At 36.5% G+C, this 13,540-nt stretch overlaps 1 protein-coding gene across 3 annotated transcripts in view; it reads left to right on the forward strand.

Annotated features, from left to right (window-relative positions):
• IQCB1 (IQ motif containing B1) overlaps positions 1 to 13,540 on the forward strand; it is a 57,107-nt gene that overhangs the window by 12,382 nt on the left and 31,185 nt on the right. For all 3 annotated transcript variants that reach the window (XM_054713940.1, XM_054713941.1, XM_008146656.3), the window contains 2 exons: positions 382 to 475; positions 5,911 to 6,010. In XM_054713940.1, coding sequence (XP_054569915.1) covers positions 382 to 475; positions 5,911 to 6,010 — 194 coding nt within the window. The remainder of the gene's footprint in view (positions 1 to 381; positions 476 to 5,910; positions 6,011 to 13,540) is intronic.

Here is a 13,540-nt window from a genome sequence, read left to right on the forward strand (position 1 = left end):
GTAAAAATATAATGTCCAGACTTTACCTTTGGAGATTCAGAATCACTATGTTTGCACCAATGCCTGTGCATGGTATATTTAAAAAGCTCCAGAGGTGTTGAGAAATCCTAGTGTGACCACTTCCAGTTTTTATACTACTTTCATTGTCTTATTTAATCTTGGGGTAACAACCATTTCTAGTAAGTAGAGTAGCCTATAAGCTACTCTTTTTTTATAAATTAAAAAAGTAAAGGCTTCAAGATCACATACTTCATAAATACCTATTAGATCCAGACACCAGGTCCCCTAACTCCTCAGAAGTCAATTCTCTTTCTCTCTCTCTCTAATAAAGCTATTACAGAAAAGTAACTTGGTTTTTTTGGTGTGTGTGTGTGTATTAAGGGTGAAGAAAAAGATGAATTACTACACTTTTTCCAAATTGTGACTGATTCTCTCTTCTGGCTTGTGGGAGGCCATGTTCAACTTATCCAAAATGGTAAGAGAAAAGATATTTAATGTAACTGATAGTCATTATAAAGTCATATGCTTACAGTTTGATCTTTTTTTTTTTCTAAAAATACATACCTCATTAACTATAAGCATAACCATGATTAAAGGAAACCATGTTGAAATAACCCCACATACAAGAAAATAAATGTCCATTTGAACATTCCAGCCTTAAAGAGCCAACATTGACAATGTGAATATTATATTAAGGGAAAAATTGATAAAAGATAACTTTCTCCTTAGCTTTTTCTATTTAGCAAATCCAAGATAAGAATTAATAATAATTTTAATAATTTAGTCTAGAGAGGAAACTTTTTTAAGTTTCAATGATTACAGCTGTATTTGAGATTTAGTATGAGAGAAATCCCTAGGTACATAGGCTATTTATGTAAGGGTAAGCTTTTATGTAATGACATTTTATTGAACTTGAAAGTTATTTTATAGACTATTTCTACACTTACATTGAGAAATATACATATATGTTAGTGTTATATTATGTTTTCTTATGACTGAGAAAGTAATCCTTAATTATAATTATGGGAGCATTTCTATTTTGAAAGATAAATGGAACAATATAAGAACATTGATTTATTTTAGAAATTAAAATTTGAAGTGAATTTTTATTTTTTTCTCTTAGAATTATTAGGATATAATTTAAAGAGTCAAATAGTTCTATAAAGATTATTAAACAAAAAATACCATCCCTGGTTCTCATGCTTCACTCCATGTCCCATTTTTCCAAGGCAACTACTGTCAGTTTATATAACTAACTAGAGGCCTGGTGCACGAAATTCATGCACAGAGTGGGGGTGGGGGTCCCTTAGCCCGGCCTGTGCCCTCTTGCAATCCGGGACCCATTCAGGTGGGGCCCCTATGGCCTATGGGGTCTTTCCTTCCCCTGCCTGCCAGCAGCTGGCCTCGCCCCCACCACTGCTTGCCATCTGTGCAGCGCTGCCCCCCTCTCCCCTGCCACCGATGGCCTCCCTCTGCGGTCGACAGGCATGGGGTGCTATCACTTGGCTGGCCTGGGCCTCCCTCTGCAGGGTGATCGCTGGCCGGCCCCGCACACCCGCTGCAGTGCTGCCAGCTGGGTGGCCTAGTCTCCCTCTGCGGGGCGATCGTGGGGCAATGGCGGGGCCCCCAACCAATTAAATCACACCTGCCTTGGCTGGCAGCGTGATCGTCCGGAAGATCGTTTGGACGGTCGTTCTGCTGTTTGGTCATTCGGTTGATTTGCATATTATGCTTTTATTATTATAGATATTCTTGGTAGTTATATTTCTATAAAGCTAATATGCTGAGATACTTCCTTTTTTGAAAAAAACACATTATTCATTTCCCATTATGGAACAAATACTATTATAAAGTTCCCAATTTAAAGAACTATTTTACAAAAAATATAAAGTACTTAGTTTCATTATAGTGGGATATAAAATACCTCATAAAAAGAGAGACAGCAAGAGAGAAAATATTTGCATAATTTAAAACATATGCCATATTTCCTTTAAAAATAATAACTATAACAAAAATGACAATATTCTTCAGATCATCTGTAAATTTAAAATATCAATAGAGTAGATATTAAAACTAAATTAAGCAATTGTGAAGTCTATATGTAAAAAATAAGTGGGTGCAAAATTGGAGTCTCCAATAACCTTTTCTCTCTAAAAAGAATCAGCTGCTTCGAGAAATGGCTGACTACAGGTCCAAAATAGAAAATATGCAAAGTAAACCTGAAATATCTGGAATACAAGATAGGAAAGATGCAATCAAAATGTATTTGGGATTCTGTGAAAAGGACTCAGAAGCCAACAATAAGGAGGCTTGTATTAGTCAAAAATAGTAAATTTGAATGGTAATCAGAATAACTACAGTAGATTGAAACAGCAAATACTATGAGACTATTTTTAAAAATTACCATTACAGTCCGCTAGGGAACCAGTTTGCTTTGGTAAATGGAGACTCCAGCATTTATCCTGCCTTTTCTTACATATTGATGAGAAATTTCTCTCTGTAAAAGTATTCTCACCAATAAGTGAAAAAGAAATAATAGAATAGCGCTATTTTGCAACCGTTGGTGGATTAATAGATTTAGAAATTAATCATCCATCACTGTCAACATCTTAAAAGGAGAGATAATCATATACTGAGTGCCTCCTAATGGCTCATTATAACCTCCCATATGAAATATATATGCCAAATATTCAAACCTGTATCATTTTGATCCTCTAGCTCCAACTACTAATTTATAGAAGGTCAGAGAAACATTAAATTATACCCCAGGAATGCAGTTAGCAGAAATAGACTGTGGAAAGCTCATAGGACAATTGACATAGTTTCATCAACAAATACATTTCAAGGGAAATAAAAAGATAAAGGAGAAATCCATAGATTAAAAGAAATTGAAATATCAGTTGTGGATCTTATTTAGATCTTAATTCAAACTAACTTAAAAATTCACAAAACAATTGTAAATTGGAGCTCTAAATGGATTTTGATGAAATTAAGAAATCATACCCTGGCCAGGTAGCTCAGTTGGTTAGAGAATCCTCCGGATACGCCAAGGTTGCAGGTTTGATCCCCAGTCAGGGCAAATATAAGAATCAACAAATGAATGCATAACATAAATAAGAACAACAAGTTGAAGTTTCTCTTTCCCTCCCTCCCTATTTTCTTCCTTCCTTCCCTCTTTCCTTTCCTCCCCCTTCCCTCTCTTCTCTCTCTCTAAAATCAATTTTTAAAAAGATCACTTAAAAAATATCATGAATACTTAGGTTAGACAGTTGTGTTTTATTGTGTACTAATTCATATCTTTTGTGAATATATATTGAAATATTTGTAGATAAAATGAATCAATGTCTTGGATTTATTTCAAAATAAAATAGGATGTAGGAAGTGGATGGTAGGTGAAGCAAGTTTGGCCAATGAAACAAGATCATTGTTAAAATGGAATGACTGTAAATATAAGACCATTATACTGTTTTTTTCTACTCTTATGTATGTTTGAAACTTTTATTATAAAATTTTTAATTAAATAGCCCTGGCTCGTCTGGCTCAGTTTGTTGGAGCATCGTCCTGTGCATCAAAAGATGACAGGTTCCATTCCCAGTCAGGGCACATACTCAGATTTCGGGTTCAATCCCCAGGTGAGGGGCATATAAGAGGCAACCAATCAATGTTTTGTTCTCTCTCTCTCTCTCTCCCTCTCTCCTTTCATTAAAAAGAAAAAAGCAATAAAATATTTTTTTAAGTTTAATTAAAATAAAGAAATAGGCAAAAGTACTAGTTTTTGTTTGGGGGACTAAATAGTTACCATGAAAAATAGAACAGGGGCTTCATAATAATATAAGATAGTCTAAAAAGTAAAATGGGCCCTGGCCAGGTCCAGTTGTTTGGAGTGTCATCTGGACATCAGAAAGTTTCAGGTTCTATTCCTGGTCAGGACATATGCCTGGGTTGCAGGTTCAATCTCTGGTCTGTCTGGGCGCATGCTATAGACTGATCTCTCTCTCTCCTCTCTCTGTCTCTCTCTCTCTCTGTTCCCCATCCCCCCTCTCCCTCCCTCCTTCCCTTTCTTCCTTTCTAAAATCAGTAAACATATCCTTGGGTGAGAATGAAAATAAATAAGTAAAATAAATAAATAAATCCTATATAATAAAAGTGTAATACACAATTCAACTGAACAGCCGAACAGCAGAACGACCATCCGGCAACCACCCGGGACCACGCTATGACACCCACTGACACTAGGTCAGCCAAGATAGGTGTAATCAGGGGCCCAGCCATCACCCTATGATCACCCCTCAGAGGGAGGCCCAGGCCACCAACCAGGGGGATGCGGCAGGTGGGCAGGGCCTCCTTCTGTGAAGGAAGCCTGGGTCCTGAGTGCCAGCGGCCGGAGCCTGGGTGCTGGAGGGAAGCTGGTGCTGGCAGCCTGAGAAAGGAAGGCCTACTCTTGCACGAATTTCGTGCATCGGGCCTCTAGTAAGTAAGTGAGTAAATAAATAAATAAATAAATAAATAAAATGGAATGGCTAATTACTTTAGCATAATTTTTTCCAATATAGAAAAAAGATAAACTAATACACAAATATATACTACATGATTTTAGTGAATTCAAAGTTAATTAAAAAGTTAATAAAACATCTTTACGTAGGTAAAAATGGAATGTTATACTTATCCCAGCTACTTAGAAAAATATTTTTACTATGAAAGTAATGGAATATAAGAAGTCATAGAAATATTTTATAGTAGTGGACCTGTTTTTTGAAGTTGTTAAACATTTTAAAAATTGTTGTGTAGTGAAATACTGAAATATTAAACTATATAAATAGACATTAAAAATAGTAGTCAGCATGTGAAAGAAATCAAATATGTTCCTTCAGGAAATAGAGAAAAGGAGTAAGTTGTTTTGTAGAAACTAGGGGAGTGTTCACAGAACTTACTTGTCATATACCTGATCCCACTTTAGTTACAATTCTAATTAGTTAGCGGACAAGGTAATAGAAATTAACATTTACTTGGAAACCACCCTGTTTTCCAACATTCTACAGCAGCCTGTGAGACAACTGTTATTTCTAGTTTTATAGGTGAAGAAATGAATGTTCCAAGAGGTTAAACAATTTGCAGTAAGCATCCAATGCCAAGTCTTCATAACTGGCTTCTGAGAGCCTAAAAATTATCTACACTAATAAAAGGATAATATGCTAATTAGACCGGACATCTTCCAGACGTCCTTCCAGACAAAGCCACGGTGGCAGGGGCCAACGCAGAGGCAGTTAGGGGTGATCAGGCCAGCAGGCAGGCGAGTGGTTAGGAGCCAGCGGTCCTGGATTGCGAGAGGGATGTCCAACTCGGGGTTGGACCTAAACTGGCAGTCGGACATCTCCCAAGGGGTCCCAGGTTGGAGAGGATGCAGGCCGGGCTGAGGGAAAACCCCCACCTGTGTACCAATTTTGTGCACCAGGCCTCTAGTTAATCAATAAAAGCAAATATTGTTTTGTAGTTAATGATTTTTATTATTTAAAACAAAATGTTAGCAAACTTGAAACATTTTATAACAGAATTAAATTTTTTAAGGATGTGATTATAGTTGCCTGTGCCATTTCCATGTTCTCCCTTCATAAGAAATTTGATTTTATTTGCTGAAATTCACTATTAGAAAAGAGATTCAAACTTAGGATATATTTTATTTTTCATTTAAGGGGAGCTAAGAGGTTCTTAGCTTGGTATTGATGGATGCTCTCTGACTATAATTACTGTTCATAAAAATGGAATGACTTATTTATGGTTATTAAAGCTGCCTATGTTAAAATCTTTATTTTTAGGTATAATAGACAGGAAGTTTGATTTGGTTTTGAAAGGACCAAATTGTATCATCATAGAATCTTTGTTTTAATTTTTCTTTTTCCCCTCTTACTTTAGTACTACAAAGTGAACATTTCTTGCACTTACTGCAAACTGATAATGTTCAAATAGGATCTACAGTCATGAATATGGTACAGAACATACTACAGATCAACAGGTGACTTGGTTTTACAAAATACTTATAATTTTTTATTTTTGATTAGCAGCATTACCAATTTTATTCCAATTTTACTGAAATCAATTGCAAATGGAGTGTACATGTCACTTATTACCATTGTCTTTCAGAAAAAAAAAGAATATAAAATACCTTAAGATACTGGATATTTATTATTAAATTGATATCTGAAAGCTTAAGATTTTATACTAAATCTCACACTTAGTGAAGAAAAATTACTGTCATTTCTGAAGAAAAGTTTTGGTATTATAATAAAAAATGCTTAATCATAGATTTGTTTAGCAAACTGCAAGCTCAGTATTGTGCCAGGTGCTATAGAAGGGCATAAAAGGAATAAGCCAGTCATAGAAAGACAAATACCATATGATCTCACTTATACAGAAGCTAATGAACCAAATAGAAACAGAGGCATAGATACATAGATCAGGCTGACATCTGTCACAGGGAGAGGGGTTTGGGAGGTGATAGCCAGAAGGAAAGGGGAGGGGACTGGGTGGAGGTGGACAAAGGTAGGGGGAAATGGTGATGGAAAAAGACTTTGCTTGGGACATTGGGCACAGGATGCATTGTGCAGATGATAATTTGTTGAAACCTGTATTTAAAAAAAGAAGTAATAGACAATTTCTCCAAGTTAAAATGGTTAAAAGCAGAATATACATAGTTGAAATAATTTATTTTTTTAAGTTCTATATGGATTTATTAAGCATCTACTATGTGCCCAGTATGTGTCTGTTGTTGGGTTTACAGAATTGATTAATATATAAACCTTGTCTTCAAATAGCTTACAATATAGTGGAAGAGAATAATACATGAACATAATTATATTATAGTGTATTAAGTTGCTATGTTAAAGTGTAAATTTTAAGCAGTATTAGAGGAGATCCTAACCCAGATTGAGGGAGGATGCTTCCTGGAGAAGGTAACACCTGAGATGAAACATTAAGAAGGAGAAATTAGCCAGGGAGGAAGAAGAGAAAGCAGTATTTCTAGGCAGAGGTAACACCATAAGCAAATGCACAACATGCTGAGGGTGAAGAGTTGGTACAGTTCATTGTTGCCGGCATTTAAAGTTTGGTACGTGGAGGCTAGTAAGTTCTGCAGAGACTTAAGTCATGAAGAGCTTATATGCTATGTTAAGGAAACTCAGTGTTATTCTATAGGAAATGGAACCATTGACTGATTTTTAAAGTGGATAAAATAATCGGATTACATTTCACTTATGTCACCCTGGTGGTCACTGGAGGAAAATTTTAAGGGGCAATAAAACTCTAGACAAAGACACAGTAAGAGGAAGAAACCATAGTAATCTAAGTGAAAGTAATAAAATTTTGGCTTTGGGCACTGGTACCATGGGAATGGAATTTAAAAACTAATGAATAAAAATCATGAGGACTTCACTTCCACTTGGGATCAAGATGGAATAATAGATATGGATTTACCCTACCACCTAAAAAAAAGCAAAAACAAAACACCAAGCAAAATAAGAAACTGGACTTCAATCAATGAAAGGAAGTGAGCCCTGAGAAAAAGGAATGAACAAGGTGAACAGTGTTCCTAACTTACAGCTGTGATGCACAGATGTATCCCAGTCAGGCTTAGTTGAAGAGAGAGAGCTGAGAGTCTGGGGAAAACAAAACTGCTAGAGTTCATAAGAGAGCCACATAGAGGCAATCCTAGACTTCTGCAGAGAGTTCCCTTCAGATATTCAGTAGAGTACTGATCATATGTGCTAGGAAACTGCCTAATGTCAGGGAAAACAGTAATCCAAAAGGATTAAAAGGAGCATTATCAGAAGGTCACACAGAGCCAAAAATATTGCTTGATTCTAACAGCCAAACTGAAAAATGGAGCATTGTGTAGAATACTCAGGAAGTTTTCACCTCATTAATGGGGGATAATCCGTACTAGGTTGAGCACTGTTCTAGATCATTCAAACAAAATAAAAGCAGGACCCAAAGGATCAAATTATTTTCAAGAAATTCAACTGCATCTGGTTATTGAAATTGCCTACTTCTTAAAAATCTTTATTGTAAAGTAAGTACACAAGGGCAGGAAATTTAGCAGAAATGGTTATGCTTTGATTTGACTTTGAAAAAATAAGAAAGTCCCACTGTGCCATCCTAGAATCTTTGCTTTGACCTTTTTTCTCTTCCTTTAGTAATACAAAGTGATCAATTCTTGCAGTCACTACAAACTGATGATGTATAAATAGAATCTGCAGTTACAACTATGCTATAAAAACAGTACAGATCAGCAAGTGACTTGGTCTTATAAAATGTTACTAATTTTTTTTTTCATCAGAAGCATTAGCAATTTTGCTAAATGATTTGTTGCATATGATTTTTACATGGCTTTTGAAAATCTCTAACCAAAAGAAAACATGAAAATATTTTTAGGAAAACAAAAATATCTAGCACCCAACAAGGTAAAATTCATACAAGTATCAGGCATGCAAACAAACGGGAAAATAGAACCCATAATGAGGAGAATCAGTTGTTAGAATTAATAGACAAGGACACCAGACCATTATATTATATTATAGCTATGTTCCTTATATTCAAGATGTTAGAGTTATATATGACCCAAACTTAACTTCTAGACATGAAAACTACAGTGTCTGAGATGAAAATACACTGGATTGGATTAGTAGCAGATTAACACTGCAAACAGTTTTATATGGTACTAGAGGCACAGTATACAAAATTCTTGCATGTGAGCAGGGCGGGGGGGGGGGGGGGGGGGGGGCGCCTCAGCCAAGCCTGCACCCTTTCATAGACCGGGAGCCCTCAGGGAATGTCCAACTACATTTTTTAAAAATCATCCTGTACTTAATTTTCTTACTAACTCCTCCTTTTAAACTCTGCTCACTCTCACATTCTGTTTCTTCTTTTTATTTAACTATTTTCCTGGCCACACCTCATTTTAGCATCCTTCTCTTTTCTGCTTTCTTTCCCTCCCTTCCTTTGAACCTCCCGTGGCCCCTCTCTCTACCTCTCTCCTCCCTTCTCTCCCTTCATTCCCCATGTCTGTCTCCTTCTTACTCCTCCCTCCTACCCCCATTCACCTTTCCCTTGTGAGCCTGAACCCTGCCTCCCTCCCTCCTTCCCTATTATTCCCACCCCGCCATGTTCACTGGTTTCTCTTTATACCTTCCCCTTTCCTTTCTGGGACCTGCTTCCAGCCCCGCCTGAGCACACTTTGATATTAAAGCTTCCATTTGGGGGGCATTAACCCCCCAGCCCAGGGCCCAGCCCTGGCCAGGCCTTTGCCACCCCCCTTCCCCAGCCTCCCCACCGCCATCCTCCTCCCATTCCCTGTCTAGGTCGCCCCAACTTATAGTCAACAAAGTACACTTAACGCGCCACCAACCTAACCCTGGCCAGTGTCTTTGGGGTCCAGCCCTCAGGGACAAAAGCAGTACCCTCCTTAGTGTCCGACTCCACCCCAGCTAAGCTGTGCCTCCCCTCCCAACGCGGGGCACCCTACCCAGCAAGGGTGGCTGAGGCCTGCGGCCCAGGCGCTGCTGCCGTGGAGCAGGAGCACTTCCGCCTGGAAGGCCTCTGACTGTCCACTCTCCGTCCCAATGGCCCACGCCAGGGACCACCGCCCTCTTCCCACGCCTGGGCGGGGCTCCCCACTCTGTGCCACCTGTGTCCCGCCCCTCACCAGGCGCAGCTGCTCCGCACCCCCACGGTCGCCACCCCCTCCCCTGTGCAGCTCCGCATTTCCTTCCCTTTTCCATTCCTGCGTCTTGTTCCCTTTCTGTATTTCTGTTTCTCTCGACCTGTCTGAATGCAGGCCTGCCTTCCTCTCCCTCTCCTTTCTTATCCCTCCTATCGTATCCTATCCTACCTACCCTGGGTCTTGCAGCTGCCTGAGCAGGGGGTGGGGACGCAGACTGCTGAACAGTCGTTACGTGATGGTGTCCCGGACAATTTGCATATTCCTCTATTATTAGTATAGATAATTAGAGTACCTAAAGGAGGTAGTAGAATCAGAAGAAATAGTTGCTGAAATTTTTCCAAATTTGATGAAAACCATCCTCTTGCACACTGAAAAATCTCATCAAACCCCAAGGACAAATAATATGAAGAAAAACACCAAGTTGGCACATTGTAACCAAAGTGCTTAAACCAGTGATAAAGAGAAAATATTAAAAGTAGCCAGAGGGAATAAGTATCATATAGGAATGAAGATGAGGATGACAGCAACTTTCTTATCAGAAACAATGCAAGCAAAAAGATAGCATTTTCATATCTTTTTAAAAAAAATTTTATTACAGTTGTGCAATCTCATTAGTTTCAGGTGTACAACTTAGTGATTGGACACATGTACCTTACGATGTGGTCACCATGATCAGTCTAGTAATCATCTGTCATTGTGCAAAGTTAGTATATATTATCGACATATTCCTTATATTGTACACTACATCCCTATGGCTTATTATACCTGAAAGTTTGTAGAACAACATTTTAAAATACTGAAAGAAAACAGTGTTGCCCTAGCCGGTTTGGCTCAGTGGATAGAGTGCCGGCCTCCCAGGTTCGATTCCGATTATAGGCACATACCTCAGTTTCAGGTTCCATCCCAGGCCCTACTCGGGTCATGTGTGAGAGGCAACCAATCAATGTGTCTCTCTCACATCGATCTTTCTCTCTCTCTGTCTCTGACCCTCCCTTATACTCTCTCTGAAAAAAAAAAATAATGGAAAAGTATCCTCAGGTGAGTATTAACAACAAAAAAGAAGACAGTTCAAACTAAAATTTTATACTCAGTGAAAATATGTTTTAAATAAAAGGCAAAATATTTCTTCAGAAATCGCCAGCAGATCCACACTCTGAGAAGTGTTTAAGGAAGTCCTTCAGCCAGAAGGAAAACAGATTTACACAAAATGAAGAATATAAAAAATGGTAATTATAGTAACTGGTTAAGAATATTTCTCTTTTATGGTAACATAACATTTTTGCTCATAAAAGATAATAACAGTATATTTGGGGAGTTATAACAATTATTAGTAAAATATATACAACAATAGCATAAATGCTGGGAAGAGAGGAATAGAAGCATATACTTTTACTGTATACTTAAAAGTAAAAGGATGAAAAAAGATACTATGCTAACATTAGTCAAAAGACAGCTGAATGCTTACATTAATATCAGAAAAGGTAAGTTTAAGAGTAAAGAATATAAGTGATAACGTTATTTCATAATAATAAGTCAATTTATTAAAAAAAAACATTGATCTAATAGCAGAGCTTGACAATACACAGAAAAAATTGATGGAAATGCAAAGAGAAATAGACAAATATGCAATTAAAATGAAAGATGTCAGATACCCCTTTGATAGTTAATAGAATAAATAGATAAAAAATTACTATGACTACAGAAGATTTAAAGAATATTGATTAACTTGACCTGATTGACACTTTTTAATCCTCACCTGAGGATATGTTTTTATTGATTTTTACAGAGAAAGGAAGAGAGAGAGAATTAGAAAGAGAGAGAGAAACATTGATGTGAGAAAGAAACATTGATTGCCTCTGGTATGCGCTCTGACCAGAGATTGAACCTGCAAGCTAAGTATGTGTCCTGACCAGGAATCGAGCTCTCAACCTTTTAGAATATGGGAGGATGCTCCCAAGCCACCTGGCAAGGCTGATTGACATTTTTATAAACTACCAAAGAACAGCAAAATGCCCATTGCTACTTTTTAAATAGCAATAAACATTTACAAAGATAGACAATTTTGGAGGCCATGAAACAAGTCTCAATAAACATAAAAAGATTTACTAGTAATTCCTACAAAGTATGTCCTCTGCCCTAATTAGAATTAAATTGGAAATTAATATCAAGAATATCTTTGAAAAAAGTCCTGGAATAGTATGTGGGAAATAATGCAAATAACCCAAAGGACAAAGAAGGGGAAAAATTAAGTCAGAAATTATTTTTAAATGAAAACACAACATACCCAAATTTGGGGGATGCATCTAAATTAAAGCAGTACTTTATTCCAGGAATTTAATGCTACTGTGATTGAAGTCAGTGGAAAGATTTGAATCACTAAATGCCTCTGTTGGGAAAGAAGAAAGTCTCAAATCATTGATCTCAGCTTTTACTTTAGTAAACTAAGAAAAGAGGGAGTTAAACTCAAAGTAAGCAGAAGAAAGAAAATGATAAAAATCAAGGCAGAAACAAAATGGTAAATAAAAACAATGGAAAAAAATCAATGAAACCATAAGGTGGTTCTTTGAGAGGATCTATGAAATTAATAAACCTGTTATAAGATTGATCAGGGGGTAAAAAAGAATACAAATTGCCAATAGGAATTAGAGTCTATAGATATTAAAAGTATAAGGGAATAATGTGAATAACTTTATGGGTGTCTATATAAAATGGACAAGTTATTTGAAAACACCAACTACCAAAACTTAAGAAGCAATAGATAACCTGAATGTCCCTACAACTGTAAAAAAAAAAAAAAATTGAATTTGTACCTGAAACACTTCCAACAAAGAAAACTCCAGGACTAGACAGTTTCTTCATTGATAAATTCTACTAGACATTTAAGGAAGAAATAATCTTAAACAAAATCTTGTAGAAAATTGAAGAAGAGGAAATACTTCCCAACACATATATAAGGTCAGCATTCCCTTGATACCAAAACCAGGCAAAGAAATAAAACTACTCATCAATATATTCATGAACAGAGATGCAAAAAATTCTAAACAAAAATTTAGCAGGTTGAATCCAACATTATTTTTAAAAATTAGTACATCTTGAATAAGTTGCGTTCATCCCAGAAATTCAGGCTAGTGTAATATTCTAAAGTAAATCAATATAATTCATATTAACAAAAAAAGACGTATCATATTACTAGATGCAGGAAAAATTTAATAAAATGTAACATCTATTGATGATTTTTTTTAAAAAGAAAAGCTTTGTAGAACCAGCTCTTGGTTTCATTGATCTTTTGTATTGTTTTTTTTTAGACTATTTTATTTATTTCTGCTCTTATTTTTATTATTTCCTTTTTTTCTACTAACTTGGGGATTTGTTTGTTGTTCTTTTTCTAGTTCCTTTGAGTGTAAAGTTAGATTATTTGAGATTTTTCTTTTTTCTTGGGATAGGCCTGTAATGCTATGAATTTCCCTCCTAGGACTGATTTCATTATGTCCTGTTGATTTTTGGTTGTTGTGTTCTCATTTTCATTGGTTTCAAGGTATCTTGATTGCTTCCTTAATCTCATTGTTAACCATACATTGTTTAGTAAGATGCTATTTAGCCTCCACTTGTGCATTTCCCAGAGTTTTTTTAATGTGTGATTGATTTCTAGTTTAATACAATTATGATCAGAGAAGATGCTTATTATGATTTTAACCTTCTTCAGTTTACTGAGACTTGTTTGGTTCTCTGATATGGTGCCTATCCTAGAAAATGTTCTATGTGCACTTGAAAAGAATGTACAGTATATTCTGCTGCTTTGGAGATACCAATTAAATCCATCTAATCTAG

The sequence above is a fragment of the Eptesicus fuscus genome, chromosome 3, assembly GCF_027574615.1.
Source record: "Eptesicus fuscus isolate TK198812 chromosome 3, DD_ASM_mEF_20220401, whole genome shotgun sequence".
Classification (NCBI taxonomy): Eukaryota; Metazoa; Chordata; class Mammalia; order Chiroptera; family Vespertilionidae; genus Eptesicus; species Eptesicus fuscus.